This window comes from Stegostoma tigrinum, chromosome 10 (assembly GCF_030684315.1).
Source record: "Stegostoma tigrinum isolate sSteTig4 chromosome 10, sSteTig4.hap1, whole genome shotgun sequence".
NCBI classification, from domain to species: Eukaryota; Metazoa; Chordata; class Chondrichthyes; order Orectolobiformes; family Stegostomatidae; genus Stegostoma; species Stegostoma tigrinum.
In genome coordinates, this window is record NC_081363.1 from 8274641 (window position 1) to 8299676 (window position 25036).

At 42.2% G+C, this 25036-nt stretch overlaps 1 protein-coding gene across 2 annotated transcripts in view; it reads left to right on the forward strand.

The window, feature by feature from the left end:
• Positions 1-25036, forward strand: part of ttc7b (tetratricopeptide repeat domain 7B) — a 433024-nt gene that overhangs the window by 185661 nt on the left and 222327 nt on the right. For both annotated transcript variants that reach the window (XM_059648959.1, XM_059648958.1), the window contains exons 10-11: positions 421-504; positions 5904-6008. In XM_059648959.1, the coding sequence (XP_059504942.1) occupies positions 421-504; positions 5904-6008 (189 nt within the window). The remainder of the gene's footprint in view (positions 1-420; positions 505-5903; positions 6009-25036) is intronic.

Below are 25036 nucleotides of genomic sequence, written 5' to 3' on the forward strand. Positions count from 1 at the left end.
GACCACCTATGGAATACCTTGTGCAGTTTTGGTCTCCATGTTTAAGAAAACAGTTCATTTCCACTGGAGTCAGTACAGCAAAGGTTCACTTAATTACTCCCTGAGATGAGGAGATTGCCTGTTTTGAGAAGCTGAGGAAACTTGGTTTATATTCTGTTGGGTTTACAAGAATGAGACGCAATCCAATCGAAAAGTAGAAGATTCTGTAGGGGCTTGACAGGGTAGATTGTTTCTGCCATTCAGGGAATCTAAAACATGGCTGTACAGTCTCAGGATAAGTGGTCAATCACTTAGGGACATTGGCTCATTGGCCTTTGGTAATACATTTCATAAACTGAATAGAGCTTTTGAGAAAGTGGACTGCAGAAAGTAAATCATTTTGAAATGTAGATGTTGTTCATTGCACTTTTCCAATTCTAGTGCTTGGAACGAGCCATGAAGTTTACATTTGAGGAATTTCACCTTTGGTACCAGTTTGCATTGTCCTTGATGGCTGCTGGCAAGGTAAGTACAAGCTCACTAAGGCTGAGCTGATTTTTAAATCAATTCAAATAAAATTTTAACTATCAAAAACATGTAGTTCTTTTATTCTGTGGCATTCCCTCTAAGGGAATTCTGCCCTGTCATTTCTTGAATAAGATGTTACATCAAGGCTGTTCCTACTTTCTCGGGTGACCATATAAGGTGCCACTGTACTATTCACTTCAGTACCCTGGCCAATACTTAACCTTACATAAATTTCACTGACGCAGTTTTTTTGTTACCCAGCATTGCTTGTGAAACTTAATGTGTGCAAATTGGCTGCTACATTTTCTCCAGAGCTGTAGTGATAGCCCGTGGCAAAAGTATTTGTTATATTTCTAAAAGCTCCACAGTGATTTTTCCAAATGCTATTTTTAATTTTCAGGCCCTATGTTTTCATTATGTCTACTCATTTATTAGGTGATGTAGTCATGTCCTTTCTGTAATTGTGTTGACATGTGGAACATTTGGGCTTCCACAGAAACAGAATTAAAGGAATTTATCGATATCTTCAGTAATAATCAACTGTCCATTAAACTTAAAACCACAACACACTGGAAAAGCATTAGTTTCTTCAATGCCCTTTTATTTAAATCAGGACAAGACAACGAGCATAGATGAACAACTAATTAAATGACTGACAGGTATTTCAGCACACAACAAAACCAACACCCTATTAAACCCACCTACCATGGACTGATGAAGTCACAGCTAACAAGTTTCCATCAATGGGCAAAAGGCTAGATGATTTTACTCAGGCAGTTGCTGCCCTTCTTCTGCATCTTAGACCTCAGTCTCCGATTTAAATTCGATGATGAAGCCAGTTGGAACCAGTGCATACTTTCCAAATAATCTAGTGAATTTATATAAAGCCTAAATCTACAGATTCCATGTCCGTTTGGAAAGAATTAATTGCCTCCGCGATTTGGAGTTTTCTCGGGGCCAAGTTAGTATTTTTGTTGTGCAAAAATTAAACCTGTTCTTTCCCCATTGGAGCCTGCCCCCCCCTCCAAGCCCCACCCCACACCAAAATGTGCAGACTTTTCCATCTTGCAGCCCCCTCCATCCTTCCCACAGCCATTTCGCAGGCATTTTATCTCCCCAAACTCTCTTACACCTGCCTTCTCCCCTCCACTCTCATCTACCCACCCCAAGGTGACAGAACTCATGAATCGTAAAAGGCTCCTGCACTGACTTTTGCACTGACTCTGGTCAAGATTAAAGACAGTCCTCTATCCTGGCTTCGGCGATAGGTGGACCCAAATCCTGCCCTGTTCCTGGTCTCCCAACCTCATCTATATGCGGCCCCCAGTGACTCCCTTGCTGATGTCACTCACTTTGCTACATTTTGAGCACGTCAGCAGCTACCACAGCAAAGGACTGACCCGTGGTGTTAGGAGCAGCTGCTTGCTATATTTTTTTCCATTCTGTTTATAGGGGTAACTTTTGCCCAATTTGTCATTACCATGAGTAAATCTTTCAGGGTGGTATCGCCCAACGTTTCTGAGCACTTAGAACATTGGTGACAGCACTTCAAAAGCACTTTGTTTCACTGAAGAACGCCCTGGGGATGCCCTGAGATTATGAAACACAATTTATGAATGTAAGATAACAAAGTGTGAAGCTGGATGAACACAGCAGGCCAAGCAGCGTCTCAGGAGCACAAAAGCTGACGTTTCGGGCCTAGACCCTTCCTGCTATGTTCATCCAGCTTCACACTTTATTATCTTGGATTCTCCAGCATCTGCAGTTCCCATTATCTCTGATACAATTTATGAATGTAACCTTTCTTTTGGGGTTAGAATAGGGAATAGTTTTGATCCCCTTATTTAAGGAAAGATATCATTTCATTGGAGGCAATTCAGAGAAGGTTAATGAGGGTGGTCTCTGGTATGGAGGGGTTGTATTATCAGCAAAGGCTAAACAGGTTGGGACTTGCTGAGTTTTGAGGAATGAGACGTGACCTCATTAAACATATGGCATTCGATTCCAAAGGACCTTGACAGGGTAAATGCTGAAAGGATTTTTCCCTTCATGGCTGAGTTGAGGACCAGTGGGGATAATCTCAGAATAAAGGGGCGCCAATTTAAGACTGAGATGAGGAGGGATTTCGTCTTTCAGAGGGTTGTGAGTGTCTTGGAACAGAGTTCTGTTGGGGCAGAGTCCTTGTGTATATTTAGATAGATAGATTCTTGATCAGTAAGGGTATCAAGGATTATAGGGAAAGGGCAGGATAGTGAACCTGAGGTATGTCAGATCATCATGTTCCTGTTGAGTTACTGACAATGTGAACTAGTAGAAACAGAATATCCTTCTTTACCCTGTCAAAATTGTTCATAACTTTGAACACTTCGATAAGATCATCCCTTAATCTTCTCTGTGCCAAGGCGAATAAACCCACTTTCTCTAATCTTTCCTTGTTTCTAAAATCCCTCATACATTATATCATTCCAGTAAATCTCTTTTGAACTCTCTCCAGGACTTTAACATGCTTCCTTCAATCAGGTGCCCAGAACAGAATACAGTACTCCACATGTAGTCTGACCAATGATTTGTGAAGGTATAGCATCGCTTCCTTGCTTTGATACTCTATGCATCTATTAACTCAATTATCCGACAACTGTTTCAACTTGCCTGGCTACCTTCAGAGAATCATGCATGGGAACCTTGAGGTCCCTTTGCTCCTGTACTCCCCTCAAAGTTGTACTATTGAGCCTGTTTTGTCTCTCCGTGTTTCTTCTACCAGACTGCATGATATCACATTTCTTTGTGTTAAAATTCATCCACCAGGTGTCTGCCCATTTGGTCAACTTGTCAGTGACCCTCTGAAGTCACTCAGCATCATCCTCACAATTCAGCTTTCTCCCTAGCTTAGTATCGTCTGCAGATTTTGGAGATGTTCCCCTCAACACGTGAATTGTTCATATAAATCAGGAAAAAAAGATGCCAGCACCAATTCCAAGGGAACACTGCTTTCAACTCATCTCCCGGTGTGTCTCATCTACACTGGGGGAAACCAAGCGATGTAGAGGAAGCCACACCGGGTACAGTGGATGCAGTATACTACATTGGCAGATGTGCAGGTGAACATCTGCTTAATGTGGAAAGTCATCTTGGGGCCTGGGATGGGGGTGAGGGAGGAGGTGTGGGGGCAAGTGTAGCACTTCCTGCGGTTGCAGGGGTAAGTGCCGGGTGTGGTGGGGTTGGAGGGGAGTGTGGAGCAGACAAGGGAGTCACGGAGAGTGGGGTCCCTCCGGAAAGCAGACAAGGGTATGGATGGAAAAATGTCTTTGGTGGTGGGGTCGGATTGTAGATGGCGGAAGTGTCGGAGGATGATGCATTGTATCCGGTGTGGCATCCTCTACATTGGGGAAACCAAGCGGAGGCTTGGTGACCGCTTTGCAGAACACCTCCGCTCGGTTCACAATAAACAACTGCACCTCCCAGTCGCAAACCATTTTAACTCCCCCTCCCATTCCTTAGACAACATGTCCATCATGGGCCTCCTGCAGTGCCACAATGATGCCACCGGAAGGTTGCAGGAACAGCAACTCATATTCCGCTTGGGAACCCTGCAGCCCAATGGTATCAACGTGGACTTCACAAGCTTCAAAATCTCCCCCTCCCCCACTGCACCCAAAAACCAGCCCAACTCGTCCCCGCCTGCCTAACCTGTTCTTCCTCTCACCTATCCCCTCCTCCCACCTCAAGCCGCACCTCCATTTCCCACCTACGAACCTCATCCCACCTCCTTGACCTGTCCGTCCTCCTTGGACTGACCTATCACCTCCCCACCTATACTCTCCTCTCCACCTATCTTCTCCTCTATCCATCTTTGGTCCACCTCCCCCTCTCTCCCTGTTTATTCCAGAACCGTCTCCCCATCCCCCTCTTGATGAAGGGTCTAGGCCCGAAACGTCAGCTTTTGTGCTCCTGAGCTGCTGCTTGGCCTGCTGTGTTCATCGAACTCCACACTTTGTTATCTTTGACATACTGTTCCTGTTTTCTATTGGTATTATTGTTCCAATATGCTTTATATGCCTTCTTTTTGTTTCTTCCTTTTTCATCATTACCCTTAGTCATTCAGCGTCCTGTTGCTTTTACTGTTGCCCCACATTTATTTTTCATGGGTATGTACCTAACTTGCACCCTATTCTTCTCTCTTTTGAAATTCTCCCATTTTTCATCCATTGTTTTTCCCGAGTTTTATCCACTACATTTTGTGTATTTGCATACATGCAATTTAACTATGCCCTTTTTCTTTCTTGGTCATTGGGAAGTGACCATTTCTTTGCTCACAATCAAAACTCAAGCCTTCCCTCCCTCCCTTTTCCCCGTTCCCCATCTTCTCTCTTTTGCCGTCTCTCTGATACTTCCAACACTAAGCCCATTAATCCCACCCCAACCCCTATCAAGTATAAATCCATCCCCACAGCACTATTTATTCTCTCAGCCTGGAGATTAGTTTCATTTCTGCTCAGGTGAAGGCCTTCTCTTCTGAACACCTTTTACTTTTCTCAAAAGTGATCCCAATGTCCCGAAAATTGGAACCCCTCCCTTCTACACCGTTCCTCAAATGTATTTCCTCCCTGATCTGCCTTTGCCGTATGGTGAACTTTGTGGCACAGTTATTATTTCTGAGATTACTGTCGAGGAGGTTCTGTATTTCAACCTACTCCGTAACTTCTGAAACAGATCCTGCGAGAGCTCCATGCTGTCCCTCCCCATGTTGTTCATTCCCTCATGAACTAGAATCACTGGTTGTTCACTATCCCCTTCTGGAAATTTATCCAGATGTTCCATTATTCCCTGAACCTTTCCACTCGGGAAGCAACAGACCATACAGGACTCTCAATCTCAGCTGCCAACTAGACTGACTATTAATCGAACTATTGAGTCATCTACTACTATTACCTTACTATTCCACCTACCAGCTTCTTTCTCTTTTTCCAGTGTAGCCTCCTGTACCTATTTATTATAATCTTAGTCTTTGTCGTTGCTCATTGTGACAAAAATGACAGCCAGTTTGCACACAGGCACAGAAATAGCAATGAAGTAAAGACCAAAATGTCTGTTTTGGGCACTGGATGAAAGATTAATATTAACCAAGATAACAGGTAGAGTTCAGCTGTCTTTGTAGAAGATTTCTTTGCCACTTTGAGAGTTTGACCAAGTCTAGAATTTCACATTTCATCTGAAAGATGGCACCTAACACCCTTCTGTGCTGTCTAATTCGCTAATACCAAGTGTGTTAGTTGGCAGCGAAGCCTCTCCTGATTTTCTTTCATTTAGAATGATATGATTCGGATAAGGAAGGGAAATGAAATATAAATTGAATAACTTTTAAATCGAGGTATTTAACTGCCATTTTCTTTCTCTAGTCTGCCCGGGCAGTGAGGGTGCTGAGAGAATGTATAAGGCTGAAACCGGATGATCCCACAATACCACTCCTTGCTACAAAGTTGTGCATCGGATCTCTTCACTGGGTACGTCATGAATTCTTTTGTTCTAATGTACTATTTTTGGTTTAATTTTCAAGTATTTATCTTCCTTCTCCGTTCCTAAACCCTTCCTATTTTGGCACCTCCTCTAGCCTTGCAACTCTGTGAGATCTCTGAACTGCCCTAATTTTGGACTCTTGCCTACCTCAGATTTTAATCGCCTCACTATTTGTCACGCCTTCCGCTGCCTAGGCCCGAAACTCAGGAGTACTGTTCTAAACCTCTCAGCTTCCCTCTTCTCCTGAGCCTTTCTATCCTATCCGACAGTGTATCCTTCCCTCTATCCTAGCTTCCCCTTAATTTCTCATGTCAGATTTTGTTGAATACGGCTCTTGAAAAGCTCCTTGAGATACTTTACTGCACGAAGGCACTATATAAATGCACAATGTTTTATTCACCTGAGTGCTTCTGCACTTTCTGGACATCTTCCTACCACCTGTCTGCAATAAGACTTCATGGCCACATTAGTACCTTTCCCGAACACACACTTCCCTGTTGCCTCTTGCTGCATATATTGTATCTCCTTCCTTCTCCCTTCTCATTAGTATGTCACTACTGTAGCTACAAATACTCATCTGTTTCTCACTTCTTCTGTGCCTCAATGCTACCAATTCTCACTTCTGCTTCAGGCATCAATAGTTTATCCTCTTGCCAAATGCTACACTCCCACAAACAGTCATACCTCTCCACTCCACGCCGCAGCCAGCTCCTAACAAAAGTCTAATCAGTGTGCTAATCTCCTCTCACATTTGGATCCTTCCCTTCCCACCACCTTCTATCCACTTCTCCAGAGGCTGAATCCCATTCAGAATTCTGTCGTACCCTTGCTTGGATAAATTTGTCTACACTTGTAACATTCATACCTTATCAGTTCCAGTCCCAGACTTCAAATGCTTCATAATATAAAACTCAAACAACCTTCCCTCATTGCAGTTTCCAAACCTCCGGACCATACCCACTGCTGTATCCCACCACTGCTGGTGTGCTGAACATTTCACTACTGTACAACAGATGCATTTGTAAATGACGTCTACTAATGGAAAAAGAGCGTGGAACTGGTTTGAGAAACATTGGAGGACTGATGAGAATTCTTTTGCAAGTTTACTTTCCCTTTTTGACAATGTTAGAAGTGTTGATCAGAATTTAGATGTGAACAGGAGTTGCTCTATAGGTAGCAAGTCATTTTGTGAGATGGCTATGAATTTACACACTCTCCCTGGAGTTTCTTTCATTTCAGAACCCTTTGTAGACCAAAATAATGATCTGTGTGGCAGGTTTGAGCTGCTCAGCATTCAATGAAAGTCGTTCTTAGACTGAAGCTCATTAAGTTGCAGACAGTGTTGCCACTAGCGTTTCAGTGCAGAGGGGCAAGGCCCATGGAGCATAGGTAAGTATGGCTGGCCCTCACATCAACTCGGCTGATTCTTAATCTTCACTGCAACTTGCTGATGCTCAGAATGAAGCTCATTGCTGGGTGGAGTTAAAGAGCCCAAAATAGAACCGTGGTGGAGGAGGGCAAATAAGCATGTCACAAACCAGAAAAATCAAAAAACTGCACATGCTGGAAATCAGGAACAAAAACAAATTGCTGGAGAAACCATTCTGTAACAGGGTCGCTGAACCCAAAACATTAACTTACTTTCTCTCCACAGGTATCTCTGCCAGACTTGCTGAGTTTCTCCAACAATTTCTGATTTTTGTTTCTGATGACACAAACCAAACGAGGTCGATGAAATAACAGGCTCACATTTTCTAATTATTTAATACAGAGATACAGAATGAATGCATTTCCTTTTGTGAGATTTTGCCAATGGGGACATATGCCATATTTGATATGAGTTTAATGCTATATGAGTTAATCTTGACTGTGGTCTTGATCTAACTTGAAATGTTGTTAGTCTTGCAGAGGAGAATGTAAGCCTCCCATGCACTACTACAGAATTTAGAATTTATTGTCATATGTACTTTTACAAGAAAAATACAATGACAACTGTTATAAGTTGCCTTGCTAGTGCACCTCTATTAATGACAGAAGTCATTAGAAAATTCGTAAGTAACAATGAAAAGTAAATTTAAGACAAAAGTTCATCACAGTCCATTTAATGACTCCTGGTTTTGGAGGAAGCCGATCAAAAGACGAAACATATAGCCAGAATGAGATCATCAAACGCTGGGTCAAAACCGATATGTCAGGAAAAACTGGGCTGAAAGCCTCTGCTGAAGAAAACCGCCACTGGGACAAGGCCATCGGAGCACCCAGCCAAAAGCATCTGCTGAAGAAAATGCTGCCAGGAAACGACCGCCAGCCTGGGTGAAGATGCCCCACCGGGCTGTCGGCCAGAAATATTCACCAGAGATAAAGCCGGACTATCGATGAGACCACAACAGCAGGCATTACCGCCATGCCAGGAGACCACTCTGCAGGGCAAAGACCGCCACTCCAGACAGCCAGAAGTCACCCCGATGCTAGATAAGCTGTTAAATGAAGATAAGATGAATTTTGATGTTTTAATATTAACTATAATAATTGGAAACAGAGGAAGAAAAAGAAAAAATTGTGAAAGTATGCAGAGTAGATGAACTACGGGCTCCTGGGCTGAGGAGACTTCACACTGTGCTGTTACTCACTGTCGCCATCTTTCCCCAACTTCCAAAACAACTTTTTCTAATAAATGAGATAATGGGAACTGCAGATGCTGGAGATTCCAAGATAATAAAATGTGAGGCTGGATGAACACAGCAGGCCAAGCAGCATCTCAGGAGCACAAAAGCTGACGTTTCGGGCCTGGACCCTTCATCAGAGAGGGGGATGGGGGGAGGGAACTGGAATAAATAGGGAGAGAGGGGGAGGCGGACCGAAGATGGAGAGTAAAGAAGATAGGTGGAGAGGGTGTAGGTGGGGAGGTAGGGAGGGGATAGGTCAGTCCAGGGAAGACGGACAGGTCAAGGAGGTGGGATGAGGTTAGTAGGTAGCTGGGGGTGCGGCTTGGGGTGGGAGGAAGGGATGGGTGAGAGGAAGAACCGGTTAGGGAGGCAGAGACAGGTTGGACTGGTTTTGGGATGCAGTGGGTGGGGGGGAAGGGCTGGGCTGGTTGTGTGGTGCAGTGGGGGGAGGGGATGAACTGGGCTGGTTTAGGGATGCAGTGGGGGAAGGGGAGATTTTGAAACTGGTGAAGTCCACATTGATACCATATGGCTGCAGGGTTCCCAGGCGGAATATGAGTTGCTGTTCCTGCAACCTTCGGGTGGCATCATTGTGGCAGTGCAGGAGGCCCATGATGGACATGTCATCAAGAGAATGGGAGGGGGAGTGGAAATGGTTTGCGACTGGGAGGTGCAGTTGTTTGTTGCGAACTGAGCGGAGGTGTTCTGCAAAGCGGTCCCCAAGCCTCCGCTTGGTTTCCCCAATGTAGAGAAAGCCGCACCGGGTACAGTGGATGCAGTATATCACATTGGCAGATGTGCAGGTGAACCTCTGCTTAATGTGGAATGTCATCTTGGGGCCTGGGATGGGGGTGAGGGAGGAGGTGTGGGGACAAGTGTAGCATTTCCTGCGGTTGCAGGGGAAGGTGCCGGGTGTGGTGGGGTTGGAGGGCAGTGTGGAGCGAACAAGGGAGTCACGGAGAGAGTGGTCTCTCCGGAAAGCAGACAGGGGTGGGGATGGAAAAATGTCTTGGGTGGTGGGGTCGGATTGTAAGTGGCGGAAGTGTCGGAGGATAATGCGTTGTATCCGGAGGTTGGTAGGGTGGTGTGTGAGAACGAGGGGGATCCTCTTGGGGCGGTGGTGGCGGGGGCGGGGTGTGAGGGATGTGTCGCGGGAAATGCGGGAGACGCGGTCAAGGGCGTTCTCAATCACCGTGGGGGGGAAGTTGCGGTCCTTAAAGAACTTGGACATCTGGGATGTGCGGGAGTGGAATGTCTTATCGTGGGAGCAGATGCGGCGGAGGCGGAGGAATTGGGAATAGGGGATGGAATTTTTGCAGGAGGGTGGGTGGGAGGAGGTCTTCGGTCCGCCTCCCCCTCTCTCCCTATTTATTCCAGTTCCCTCCCCCCATCCCCCTCTCTGATGAAGGGTCCAGGCCCGAAACGTCAGCTTTTGTGCTCCTGAGATGCTGCTTGGCCTGCTGTGTTCATCCAGCCTCACATTTTATTATCTTTTTCTAATAAATGCTTTGTTTCGCCACCATCCTCTCTCCTCTGTTACCTAACATCCCCCACCTTGCTACACTGAACCTTCCCCACAGGCGTACAACGGCACACAATAAATTGGTATACATTGCATCCATTTTCCATGCATGAAATAGGCACAGCGTGGACCTGTTTCTCACCCAGTGTATCCAGATAACCCCTGGCGAATGTGACTCATGCGAAGACCCGGAATGTCAGTGCAAGCACGTTGGTACTCCTGCTGTGCTGGAACTCTTGAGCAAGAGGATGGAAGTGAAACATGATATCTAGCTTCAAGTTGAAGTGGTCAGCTGGAGTGTTGCAAATCTTTGGAATTATCTACTTCAAACAATAGTAGATGCTCAATTGTTGAATATATTTAAGGCTAAGATAGATTTTTGTGTCCCAAGGAATCAGGGGCTATGTGAATGAAGCAGACAGAAAAGTAGAGGTGACATCAGAGATAGTAGGAACTGCAGATGCTGGAGAAATTCTGAGATAACAACGTGTAGAGCTGGATGAACACAGCAGGCCAAGCACCATCAGAGGAACAAGAAGGCTGACGCTTTGGGCCTAGACCCAACTGGCCTGCTGTGTTCATCCAGCTCTACACCTTGTTATCTCAGAAGTGACATCAGGGTTGGATCAGCCATGATCATTTGAATGGCAGAGCAATCTCAAGGGTCAAAGCTAATGAGAGATAATAGGAACTGCAGATGCTGGAGAATCCAAGATAATAAAATGTGAGGCTGGATGAACACAGCAGGCCAAGCAGCATCTCAGGAGCACAAAAGCTGACGTTTCGGGCCTAGACCCTTCATCCTTCATCATGAAGGGTCTAGGCCCGAAACATCAGCTTTTGTGCTCCTGAGATGCTGCTTGGCCTGCTGTGTTCATCCAGCCTCACATTTTATTATCAAGGGTCAAAGCTGCCTACTCCTATTCCTAGTTCTTAGGCATGGAGCAGGGAACCACAGAACTATGTTATTCAAGGAGCCATTTAGATCATTGTGTCTGCACCAGCTCTCTGAGCATTTTGACGTATTGCCAGTCTTCTGCCTTTTTCTCAAAACAATGTAACTAATGCTGTCTCAAATGCCTCAATTCAACTTGCCTGCACCATGCCTTCAGGCAGTGAATTCCACTTCCTTACTGTGTGGAAAAATGTTATTTCCTGTTGCATTTGCTCCTTTTGAAAAGCAATTTAAAACTGTGCCCTCTGGTTCTCAATCCTTTTACAAGTGAAGATAGTTCCTTCCTATCCAAACCCCATCGTGATTTTGAAAACCATTACTTTGTTTCATATACCTCAGTTAGTTTTGTTTCCAAGTTCCTTTTATTCTATGCCTGTGACTTTCCTTACACTTCTGTAATGTGGGGCTGTACCAAATGCCTTTCAGAAGTCCATATACACCATGTCAACAAGCCTTGACCTCATCAACCCTCTGTGTTACCTTCTAAAATTAGTTGGATGCAGTTTTCATCTAATAAACATATGCTGAGTGTTCCAAATTAACCCACATTTTTCCACTTGACTTTGAAAATAATCAATTTGTGGGTTTTGCGCAGTACTATCTAGGCCAGCATTTATTGCCCATCCTTAATTGACCAGAGGACAGTTTAGAGTCAGTCACATTGCTGGGGATCTGAAGTCACCTGTAGGCCAGACCAGGTAAGGATGACAGATTTCCTTCCTGAAAGGATATTAGTGAACCAAATGGGTTTTTACACAAAATGGTATGGATATATGGCTGCTTTTTGTTTCAGAATGTTACTGCAATCACCTTTCGCAATCTATAATGGTGGGATTCACAGCCACATCAGCAGAACATTAGCCTGGGGTTCTGGATTATTAGTCCAATTACATTCCCGCTAAACACCATGCTATCCTTAATTCCATTATTAAATCTACTGTGAATAATTGTTTCTAGAAGTTGCCTCACTGCTAAAGGTTAAGCTGACTGATCTGTAATTGCAAGGCTATCTTTACAAACATTTTCAAACAGGGACATAATGTTTGAAATCCTCCAGTCCTCTTGCAGCATCCCGAAATGAAGGAAAATTGATTCTTATTTATCAATTATTATTAGATTATTGCCAGTATCCTCACTAACGCATATACCACTACAATTCCAATTTATAGTTGGCTCATTCAAATCTGCCATTTTAAGTACTCAGTGATGTTTACATGTCTTTGTAAATGCCTTCCAATTTTTTTCAGTGTCTCTTTCCCATCGATCAAACCAAGTGATGTAATCTCACTTATTTTATTACTTAGCTGCAGCTTAGGGGAAGCACAGTGGCTCAGTGGTTAGCACTGCTGCCTGTCAGTGCCAGGGACCTCAGTTCGATTCTACCCTCAGATGACTGTCTGTGTGGAGTTTGCACATTCTTCCTGTGTCTGCGTGGGTTTCCTCCTGACACATCAGAAATCTGTAGTCTATGGGTCTGGCTCCCATGTGGCTGACATGCAGTGTGGCCCACTCTGAACTGTCTTTTCTAATCGCCTAGTTAATCTGTAAGTTCAAGGGCAATTCGAGATGGACAAAAAATGCTGATGTTACCAGTGACACACTCATCCCATGAAAGATTCAAATACCTTAGTTCTGAATGGTATTAATATGACTCTAAATGATGGATTGCTGTAGGTCTGAACAGTCTAAATCTCAGACTGACAAAATTAGCAAAGCGGACTAGAGGTTAGTATTTTCTGCCTTAGCACATTGCACAATGTATCTGTAACAGTGAAATTAATCATTACTTAATTAGTTTCTCTTCTAAGTTAATGCTGTTGAGAAGGGGAGAGGGTAAAGTTGTTAATGCAGTGAAATAAAGACCTGACCGATGTTATAATTGGTTATGCATCCTTTAATTTATGATAATAAATGACTTCTGTCTCATGTCATTTACAGCAACAATTTAATTACCTCTTGGGACAAAGAGAACGGTTCTAATGCTTTGTGTGATAATTTCAGCTTTTCAGATACGAGCACAAGCTTCCCCTCCCCCATTAATTTTTGCTTTACTCCCTGAGCTGACTGGCTGATTTGGCATCACTCCTACATCTGAGTCAGAAGGTCAAAGGTTCAAGTTCTCTTCTGGAAAGTTGAACAGATAGTCGAGGCAGGTATTTCAGTGAATGGAGAGCTGCGCTGTCATGAGGTGCCATTCATCAGATGAAATGTTAGATGGATTTTGTCTATCTGTTCAAGATCATAGTCATAAGTGGCAAGATAGGAGTTCTCCTGATAATATGGTCATCTTCACTAAATTAACCGCCTATTCTTAACATCAGTGACTTGCTACAAGCTGGTTGGTAATACAATGGACCATCAGAGCATAGTCACATACCATCACAAAAGTTCACTGTCAGCATAACATTTTTAGTTTATTTGGAGAAACATGATAAATGAACAAAAGTAATGGAAGAATTAGCAGTGAACGCTCAAACCAGTAATTAGACAGTATAAAAATAAGTTTAAATGTTTACCTACGTGACATTGAACACATCAAGGTACATTTGAGCTCAGCAGGAATTGTCTGTGCACTTTTAACTTCTCCAAAGTTGTGTTGAATCCTCAACAAAGGATTTGGTACAATGCTGCCTAAATTCATACACAAGCAGAATTGATATAAGAAATGGGAGCTGGAGTAGGCCATCTGGCCCCTCGAGCTTGCTGTGCAATTCACTAACATCATGGCTGATATTTTCATAGGCTCAGTTCCACTTACCTGCCTGCTCACCATAACACTTAATTCCTTTCCTGTTCAAAAATCTCTCTATATTTGCCTTAAAAACATTCAACAAGGTGGTCTCTACTGCTTCACCGGGCAAGGAATTCCTTTGATAGCAGTAATAAAAATGAAGACCTGGGGGTTAAGGCATCAATGAGCACTCCTGTGTATTACTGAGAAGCTAGTATGTCATCTCGCAGTGAGTATTTGGTCGTGAAATTTACTGAACTGTTTTGAGTCTACTGACCTCAACCGTGCAGCATTGAGGCTTGTAAAACGAAGCATGCGAGGAATATCAATATTAATACAACATTTTTTACAAAAAAATTAGAAGGAAAATATAGTTATGGCTAATGAAGGCCTTTTAAACAGAAGTGATCAATATTATAAATGAAAAGAAAGGGTAATGGAGACAAGTTGCTTAATTATTTCGTGTCAGTCTTCATAGCAGAGGAAGACGGTAATATACGTCAAATTCCAGAGAAATTAGCAAGAATTTGAGATTACTTAATAACAGCCAGAAAACAGCATTAAAAGTAAATTTAGTGACGCTAATAACTTGCAAATCCCCAGAATTTGATGTTTCACTCTCCCCTTTAAAGGAAGTAGATGAGAAAATTCCAGGTGATGTAGCCATAATCTTCCAAAGCTGACTTGATTCTAGAATTAAAACAAAGTTGCTGGAAAAGCTCAGCAGGTCTGGCAGCATCTGTGGAGGAGAAAACAGTTAACAGTGAAGCCCAGCGCAAGCAAGAGGAACAACACCTTATTTTCCGCTTGGGGACCCTACATCCCTCTGGACTCAGTAATGAGTTCAATAATTTTAGGGTCTAAAATCCCCCATCTCCCAGCCACCCCACCCCACACACCAGGCCTTGTTACCACATACTACACCACCCCACCCCCCCCCCCCCCCCGTTGTTAGTCACTAACAGTCCCCATTAACAACTATTCACCCTCACAGCCTGATCTTATCAACTCCTTTGTCCAACTGTCTTTCTCTGTCTTTGGATTCCATCCTATCATATACTCCGTACCCCACCGTCCTCCCTATTTTCTGTATATAAACTGACGTTTTCCCAGCCACCATCAGTTCTGAGGAAGGGTCACCCGACCTGAAGCTTCTCTGTTCGCTCCTCCACACAGACCTGCTGAGCTTTTCCAGCAACTTTGTTTTTGTTCCTGATTTACAGCATCCGCAGTTCTTTTGTTTTTTTTATTCTAGAATTTCCTTTCAGATATATGCTATTATTTGAAAAAGGTGAGAGACAGAAACCAGGAAATTAAAAACCTGTGCATCTGACATACGTTCTTAGGAAGTTATTCAGACTTATAATTAAGCACAGTGACTGTGCATTTTCAGTAATTTCAACTAATCAGAAAGAATCGATGATAAGTCACCATCATGGTGAAGGTAGCAATGACTATTTAACTTTCCATTCAGTTGGAGGGGGAGTAAGGTGGGCCAAAGACTATTTTTTTAAAACTAAGATCAGTCTATGAAGACATGAAAACACCTAGCTAAAATGAATTGGCAAAATAGATTAGATTTAGGTTTATTAGGAATCAGTAGGTTCAACAACTTAGTTTCAATAACAATCCAGCCAGACATTTAACATATCATTAACAGAATAATTACATTTCACGAGGAAGAAGAATTCCAAGGGGAGACCAAACTAAAAAGTCAAAGAAAAGCATTTGATTATGCCAAGATTAGAACATAGAACATTACAGCACAGTACAGGCCCTTTGGCCCTCGATGTTGTGCCGACCTGTCATACCGATCTGAAGCCCATCTAACCTACACTATTCCATGTACGTCCATATGCTTATCCAATGACGACTTAAATGTACCTAAAGTTGGTGAATCTGCTACCGATTGATGACAGGTCAGAAGATTGGAAGCAGTGTAAAAGACAACAAAAAAATTAATAAGGCAGGAAGCAGAGTACATGATAAAGCTAGATAGAAAAATGAAAACAGACAGTAAGATTTTCTATAGACTTTTTTTAAACAAGAAAACGGTAAAAGAAGTGAATGATTGTCCTAAAGGAAGTGAATCTGGGAAATTAATGATTGAAATAAGAGGATAGATCAATTAAACAAAAAATTTGCTTCTATCTTCCCTGCAGACAATATAATAGCATACTAGAAATAGCTGTGAATCTGGAAATGGAAAGAAGAAGGAACTCGAGAAAATTACAGTCACCAAGGAACTGGTACTGAGTAAATTGTTGGAGCTATGAGCTGACAAGTCAATGAACTTTTTCCAAAGTTCTTTTAAAAAAAATACACTGGTTTGTGAGTTAGTTGATGTATTGGCTTTCATTTTCTAAATTCCCTTGATTTGGAGAAGATTCCACTATATTTGAAAATAGTGAGGATAGCTCCTTTATTCAGAAAGGGAGGGAAGTGTATGGTGTAATGCTGCAGGCCAGTTAACTTTACATCTGTTAAAGGGAAGATGTTGTAGAAGAACACTTTGAAAATGCTTCGCAATCAAGCAGATTCACCAAGTTTTTGCAAAAGGGAAGACAATTTATCAATGTTAATCAATTTATTACAGTTCTTTGAGGAAGTAACATTTGCTAAGGATAAAGGGAAACCATTGGGTATACATATTAGCATGGATAGGCTGCTAGAGTAGTGGCAGTGTTACTGGATGAGAGATTCCAGAGGCTCGTGCTCTGGGGACAGGGGTTCACAATGTTCTGTGTCTGCTAGTAAAATTTTAATTCTATTCATAAGATCTGGAATTTGTAGGGATTAAACTAAGGGGACAGGAACCTGAGGGTTAGCTCAGAATGGAAGGAGGTAAGTTGACCAAATGAAGTAAAAATGTGGCTAGTGGAATTAGAAGGCACCCAAAACAAAGGGGAGCTTCAGCAAGGCTTAGAATGTGGAACAATATTGAAGAGACAAATCTAAGGGCACTTTACCTGACTTGATGTAGTATGTAACATGATTTGAAGGCAGAAACCGTGGTGGGGTGTGGGACATGGCATTAATTACTAGATTGGAGCAGGCAGTCAGCATGGATGATGCCGTAATCGTGGGTGACTTAATCTGCATATTGACTGGGTACTAATGAGCACCAATGCTGTGGAGAATGAGTTTCTGGAGTGTGAGAAGAATGATTTTCTGGCGTCATGTAACAAAAAAAAAGTAATCATTAATCTTAACTTTTTTTTGAAAGTGTGTGTAAGGGTGATTGACCATAAGCTGGTAGAATTTTGCATTATGTTTAAAAGTTAGATAGTTTAATCTAAAGCCAGGGTATTAAATCTGAATAAAAGAAAATTATGAAGTGATAAAGAGAACATTAGATATGATGGAGTAGGGTGAAGTATTAAAGATATAACAGTACATATACTATGCGTAATCATTACGGAATTATCATGTAGCTTATAGCAACTATATAGTTCTTCAAAAATCAAAATACGTCAGTCAACTATGGCCAGCAAAAGAAGTGAAGGATTGTGCAAGCTTAAAAATAAGCTCATAGTTGTCAGAATTCATAATACAACTGAAGAATGGACGGATTTTAGAATGAACCCAAAGTTGATGAAATTGGTAAAGCAGATAAGAAATGAGTTATGAATGTCAATAGCAAAGTACGTAAAAGTGGACTGTGAAAGTTTCTACATAAAAATGAAGCATTTTGCTAAAACAAAGGTAGGTCTAATGCAGACAGAGTTAGAAAAACTTATAACAGGGAATAAATTAATGGCAGATAGTAGGAACTGCCGATGCTGGAGCCTGAGATAACAGGGTATGGAGCTAGATGAACACAGCGGAGCAGGAAAGCTGAAGTTTCGGATCTGGACCCTTCTTCAGAAATGGTGGATGGGATGTGGGCTGAAATAAATAGAGGGAGGGGGAGGCAGTGATTGAAGGTGGATAATGGAGCAGATAGGTGGAGAAAGGATGGACAGGTCAAGGAGGCGGGGATGAAGCTAATAAAGGTAAGTGTAGGTAGGGAGTCAGGATGGGGATTGATCAGTGAGGAGGGAGGGGTGGGTAGGTGGGAGGGAAGACAGACAGGCCAAGGAGGCGGGGATGAAGCTAATAGGTGAGTGTAGGAAGAATGAGAGTGTTGGTCAGTGAGGTGGGAAGAGCAGATAGGTGGGAGAGAAGACGGATAGGTAAAGGAGATGGAGACAACAGGGGGCTGGTCTTGGGATGAGTTTGGGGGGGGTGGGGAGATTTGAAGCTCGTAAAGTCCACATTGAGACCATTGGGTTGTGGGGTTCCAAGGCAGAATATGAGGTGCTGTTCCTCCAGTTTTCGGGTGAGGGACAAGCTGAATGATTACTTTGCATCAGTCTTCACTGAAAGAAAAATATACAAGTAATCACCCAGAATTAGTGATCTAGTAATCATTTAGAATGAGGAATTGATGGCAAATTAGTATGAGTATGACAATTGTCTTGGAGAGTTTAATGAAACTGAGAATTGATATGCCTCTAGGACGACTGTTCCCTCTAATTTTCTTACCAGCTGCGTGAGTACCCAAGCCCCGTGCATGGCAGTGAGTTCCAGAGTCACTGCTGCCATCGGTGTGGTGCACCAACACACTGCACAGCTTAGCGGGAACGTTGTTTGGGACCTAATGTTCTACATCCCAGGGTGTTGAAAGAAATAGCAATGACGATAGTAGATACATTAATGATTATCTTCAAAAATCTGCAAATTTAAAGGAAACAAGTGACCCCATTACTTTAAAGGCAGGGAAATAGAGATCAATTCATGTTAGATCAGTAGGAGGGAAAATGCTAGAATATATTACAAAGGCTATGATAAGTTAACACTTGGATAATAATGATTCAGATTGGGCATGGTGGATTTGTGAATGTCAAATAGTGTTTGGCAAACCTGTTGGTGCTGTTACTAACAAAGGTAATAAAGGGGAGCGTGGACTTAGTGTATATGGATTTTCAGCAGGTACTTGATAAAGTCCCCCCACAAAAGATTGGTTAGCAAAACTTAAATGAATGGGATAGAAGGTAATGTACTGGTGCTGATTAAGGATTGGCTAATAATAAATCAACAGAATAGAAATAAATAGGTTTTGGATATGAGTTTGCTCGCTGAGCTGGAAGGTTAGTTTTCAGACGTTTCGTCACCATTCTAGGTAACATCATCAGTGAGCCTCCGACGAAGCCTGCGATAGGGTTAGTCGAGGACAAGCCAGAGACACGCACAAGAATTTCCTAGAAGCATGGCAATCCAACCGGAACTCCATCAACAAACACATTGATTTGGAGCCAATCTACCATCCCCTGAGAAAAAGAACAGGAAATGACATCACCAACCCAAGGAAACCTAACCAGATAAATAGAAAGCGGGATATAACACCAGCGCTTCACCGGAGGCTCACTGATGATGTTACCTAGAATGATGACGAAACGTTTGAAAACGAACCTTCCAGCTCAGCGAGCAAACTCACATCCAGAACCTCAACCTGAGCTACAAATCTTCTCAAAACCCGCTATGTGGGAGGTATGCTGTGAGGAAGATATAAAGCAAATTTAAGAGATTTAAAATAGACTTTGTGAGTCGGCAAGAACACGGCAGATGGAAAATAATGTGAAAATTGTGAGGTTTAACTTTTGTTGGGAAGAATAGATGTGCTGAGTGTCCAGAGCACACATATATGTATGTGAATTAGAATACGGACCTGATAGGACATTACTAGGTTGGAAAGGATTTGTTGTGTGATTTCTTGGAACCGAAAGTCAAAATGTTAAAGGAACTTTAAACAATTAACTTTGGAAAGCAATGTCCAGCACAGTTTTTCAGCAGTCAGACCTGTAAAACACTAATGGATCTCTATTGCTATCACCTAGCAACAGACTCTGAATGGAATTACTAGGTTTTTCATACAGACCACACCTAGAGGCCATGATCATACGCGGCAGAAGTTTTCAAGGTCAAGTAATACTGTCTCTCAGCACGAGTCAAAGCTTGGACCCGTAAGCTCTGTCCCAATCTCACTCAGTGATGTATTATGAGAAGAAAAGCTGGTAAACTCTTAGAAATAGGAAATCCAAATTCTTTCTCAGCTGAATCTGAAATCTGGTCTAAATATTTTTCAATAATCTGTGACTATCAGCAATCAGATCTCATCAACAGGAATTCAAAGGAGCTGTGAGAAGTCAACTGATCTTTATCAACTGAATTTGCTCCTTTATCTACAAAGGTGTTGCTTTTATTTCCTTTTTGCTGATTTTCCCCACCCATGATAGCTCTACAGAGTCATGTATATCTTTTTCCTGTCTGTGTACAAAGGGGCATATGTTTGGGATTAAGATGGACATAGTTTAATTTGCATTATGCCTTTGATAACCAGTTTCCCACTTTAACGAAAAGTGCTTTAACTTCTAATGTTTATTGAAAAGCCTGTTGGAAGTCCCTTTTTGTTCTAGTAAACAATAATAAAGTGAAACAAATTGACCATAGTCTAGTGATTGAATAAGACATTTATGCTGTGGTGTGGAGTAATTGTCATGGAGTAATGGGGTTTGATTTCCAGCTTATTCTTCTCATTAGAGTCATAACAAGATTATATCTTAAATGGTGAGAAGTTGGGAGGTGTAGGATGTATGAAGAGACTGGGTGTCTGCATCAGTAAGTCTCTGAAGAAGCTAACATCCAGGTGCAACAGGCATCAGAAAGGCAAATGGTATGCCAACCTTTATGTAGAATGTGGACATCACTGGCTCAGCCAGCATTTTTGCCGATCCTTAATTGCTTAGAAGACAGTTAAGAATCAATGACGTTGTTAATCTGGATCATATATAGGCCAGACAAGGTAAGGGTGACAAGTTTCCTTCCCTAACAAACATTGATGTTTCAGTTGGGTTTATACCGCAATCAACATCAATTGTTATTAGGGTAGCTTTTAATTCGAGAATATACTGATTTTGAATTTTACTATCCGCTGGTGTCTTCAGAACATTAGCCAAGGATGCCTCTTAATTTGTATGTTTATATGCAAGTTATAAAAGGGAAGTTATCTCGATTGATTTATTTATTGCCTTACATACCAGAATACAGAGAATAGCTTTGTTTGCAAATAGTACAGGTAGATCATAGTAAGCAAAGGATGTACAGCTTAAAAAGACTTAGAGGCATGCAGGTTACATTGCACAGGGCATGTGCTAGTTGACATCAATGTTAGCAAGATCAGTGTTATTTGAGGCTAGAGAGCCCAATCATCAATGTGATAACAGCTGGGAAGGAGCTGTTCCTGAACCTGCTCGTATAAACCTAACTTAATTTTTGGGGAAATAAGTCTTGGTCTTGGGGGAGGGGAACATCTATGGACTGAACTCATATGGATTTTCAGAAAGCATGTACATATAAGAAATAATTTTCTAAATTAAAGCTTATGGAATTGAATGAAAATTTTTAGGAGATCAGTCAATGGTAGGAAACTACAGACATTGGATAGTGACATCACAGAAGGATTTGTGCTGGGACCTCAACTATCAATTGTATTTTTCACCGACTTAGAGTTTTTTTATTTAACCTGGTTTTCTAATCAGTCTGATCAGAGATGTTATTACACACCTTTGGAGCAGGTGGGATTTGAACACAGGCCTCCCAGTCCAGGAGCAGGGACATTACCTCTGTGCCATGAGAGGGGCTGATATCAATAAGCTAGATAACATGAACACAAATTGGAAATAAAGTAGACTGTTTGGCCCCTCAAGAAAATTGTGCCTAATTTATTGTGTTTTGAATACCACAGTCCAATATATCCTCACAAATCTTTGATTCTGTCACATAATAGGTTTGCTATTGGCACAAAGATTGGTGACATTATATGTCGTGAAATGGAGTCGTAAATTTACAAAGCAACATTGATAATGAACTGGTAAAACTAGCAGAGGACTTCCTGTACACTTAGATGAAAGATTATCCATCTTGTCCAGAAAATGGCAGATCCCAGTAACCTTTTGAACTGAATGAGGAGGTAACATCAAAATCAGAGGCAGACCATTTAACAGAGAAGTTAGAAAATGTTCACAACCATTCGCAGTTCCTCGGACACTGAAACAGTCCGTGTTCAAATGCAGCAAGACCTGAACAACATCCAGGCTAGGGTTGAAATGTGGCAAGTAATGTTCATGCCATACAAAAGCCGGGCAATGATCATTTCCAAGAAGAGACATTCTGACTGTATACCTTGTCGTTCAGTGGTGTTTCAATTACTGAATCCCCCACTGTCAACATCCTAAGATTTACTATTGACCAGAAACTAGGCCAGCCTTATAAATACAGTGACTGCAAGAGGATGTTAGGAATCCAGTAGTGTGCAGCTCATCCCCTGGTTGCCAAAACCTGCCCACCACCTACAAGGGACAAGTCAGGAGTGTGATGGAATACTCCCCACTTACCTGAATGAGTGCAGCCCCAACAACCCTCAAAAAGCTTGATACCATCCAGGGCAAAGTAGCCTACTTGATTGGGGCCATGCCCGTAACCATCCTCTTCTACCGTCATTGACGCTCAGGAGCAGTGGTATGTACCATCTACAAGATGCTTGAGAGAAATTCACCAAAGGTCCTCCAACAGCACCTTCCAAACCAATGCCAGCTTCCACCTAGAAGGACAGGGGAGGCAGATGCAGTGGTAGTGTTCCCATGTAACTTTCTTTCCAAGCTACTCACCATTCTGATTTGGAAATTATTGCCGTTCCTTAAGTGTCGCTGAGTCGTCTTCCTTCAGTGTCATTGGGTAAAACTTCCCTGGCTAATGGTGTTGTGGACCTACCTACAGCACGTGGATTACATTGGTTCAAGAAGGCAGATCGCCTCCTTTTCAAGGGCAGCAAGGGACAGGCAATGCACCCTTATCCAGTGGGGAAATTTTTAAAAAAAATTGTTTCAGAGATCGTAGGAACTGCAGATGCAGGTGAATCTGAGATAACAAGGTGTAGAGCTGGATGAACACAGCAGGCCAAGCAGCATCATAGGCGCAGGAGAGCTGCCGTTTTGGGAATTTCTGAAGAAGGGTCTAGGCCTGAAACGTCATCTCTCCTGCTCCTATGATGCTGTTTGGCCTGCTGTGTTCATCCAGCTCTGCATCTTGTTATCTAAATAAAATGTTCCTTTAAAGCATTATAAATGTGTGCAACTCTCCCGTAAAAAAAGCAGTAGATGCAAACTCAGTGATTTTAAATCTGAGGTTAATAGTTTCTTGAACAAAAACAGAAATTGTTGCAGAAACTCAGCAGGTTTGACAGCATCTGTGGACAGAGAATCAGAATTTAATGTTTCGAGTCCAATGACCCTTCAGACTTACCTTCTGAAGAAGGGTCACTGGACTCTAAACGTTAATTCTATTTCTCCACAGATGCTGTCAAGCCTGCTGAGTTTCTGCAGCAATTTGCTTTCTTTTAATTTCAGATTTCTGGTACCTGCACAGTTCTTTAGTTTTAATAATTTCTTATTAGCCACAGTTATCAAGTGATTTAGAGCCAGCTCATGTGAATAGAAGCAGAATATGAATCAGCCATTACCTCATTAAATTGTGTAAAGGGCTCAAGGAGCTGAATAGTTGTTAGTGATTCTAAAGTTAAATGCTTCAAATTTTGTTTGTTGAGAGATCATCACAAGAAATACTAACACACTGTAGAATCTTGCTGCAAAGAATTCGACTTGTCTCACTGGTAACCTATCATCTCTAAATCAGAAGGCTGTATTTCAAATTCCACTCCAGAGACTAGTGTGTAATGCCATCTTTAATTGTTGTTTGTGGGACTTTGCTGGAAGTAAATTGGCTGCTGTGTCTCCTGACTTACAACAGTAGCTATACTTAAGAAGCACTTAATTTGCTGTAAAGTGCTTTGGGGCATCCTGAAGTCTCGTGAGGCATAGTGTGAATACACAAGTTTATTTTTTTTAATTAATGCTCTCCCAGACACTCATGTAAATATTAATGGGAGCTTCCTGCAGTTAGTACTTACAACACAATCCCACAAATAGCAATGTGAGAAAGAACTAATATTTTCGTGATAGTGGGAACTGAAGATGCTGGAGAATCTGTGATAACAAGGTGTAGAGCTGGATGAACACAGCAGGCCAAGCAACACCGGGGGAGTAGGAAGGCTGGCCTTTTGGGCCTAAACCCTCCTCCAGAATTTCTGAAGAAGGGTCTAGGCCTGAAATGTCAGCCTTCCTGCTCCTCCGATGTTGCCTGGCCTGCTGTGTCATTCGGCTCTACACTTTGTTATCTCTGATATTTTTGTGATCTTGATTGAGAGATGAATATTGTAGAACTATGATGAGGACAGTGTAGAACTTGACAAGGACATAGGTTGGTGGAAGGGAGTTTAAATGAGTCATGTGAAATAGTTCATTTCAGTAGAAAGAACACAGGCAGTATAAAATAAAGCATGCCGTTCTGCAAGAGATGCAAGAGTAGAGGGACCTGAATGTACTTGTACTTAAATCATTAAACTTGATAGGATAGGTCGATAGAACAGTTCACAGACAAAAAGCTCTTAAAGTTTACGAACATAGGCATAAAGTACAAAATCATGGAAGTCGTTAAACTTGTATAAAACACTAGTTTGGCCTCAACTAGCGCATTTAGTTCTGATCTTTGCATCATTCTTTAGGAAGAATGTGAAGACCTTAAAGAGAGTGCTTCAGTTACATAAAGGTAAAGTTGCCATTGTCCTATCAGACCACAGGCTGCTTTTTGTTTGGAGACTGGAGTTGGTTAACCTGACGTCACCACACCTCAGGTGAAGGTAGAGGTTGAGAAGGAGGGAAGGTGATCTCAGCCCGGTGCAGGAATTAAACCCACACTAGTGGTGTTATCTGCATTGCCGTCCAGCCAACTGAGCTAATTGACCCAATTCACTGAAAAAAGTTGAGACTATTTTCTTCAGATAAGATTAGGTTTAGAGGAGATTTGACACAAGTATTCAAAATCATGAGTCTGAACAGGGTCGGGAGAAACCATTCCACCGGTAGAAGGATCAGAACCAGAGTGCATAATTTATGGTTTTTGGTGCAAAAGAAGCAATAACGACATGAAGACAAGATCAGCTGTTATAGAAATTTGGTTGGGATCTGAATGCAGCGTGTGATGGA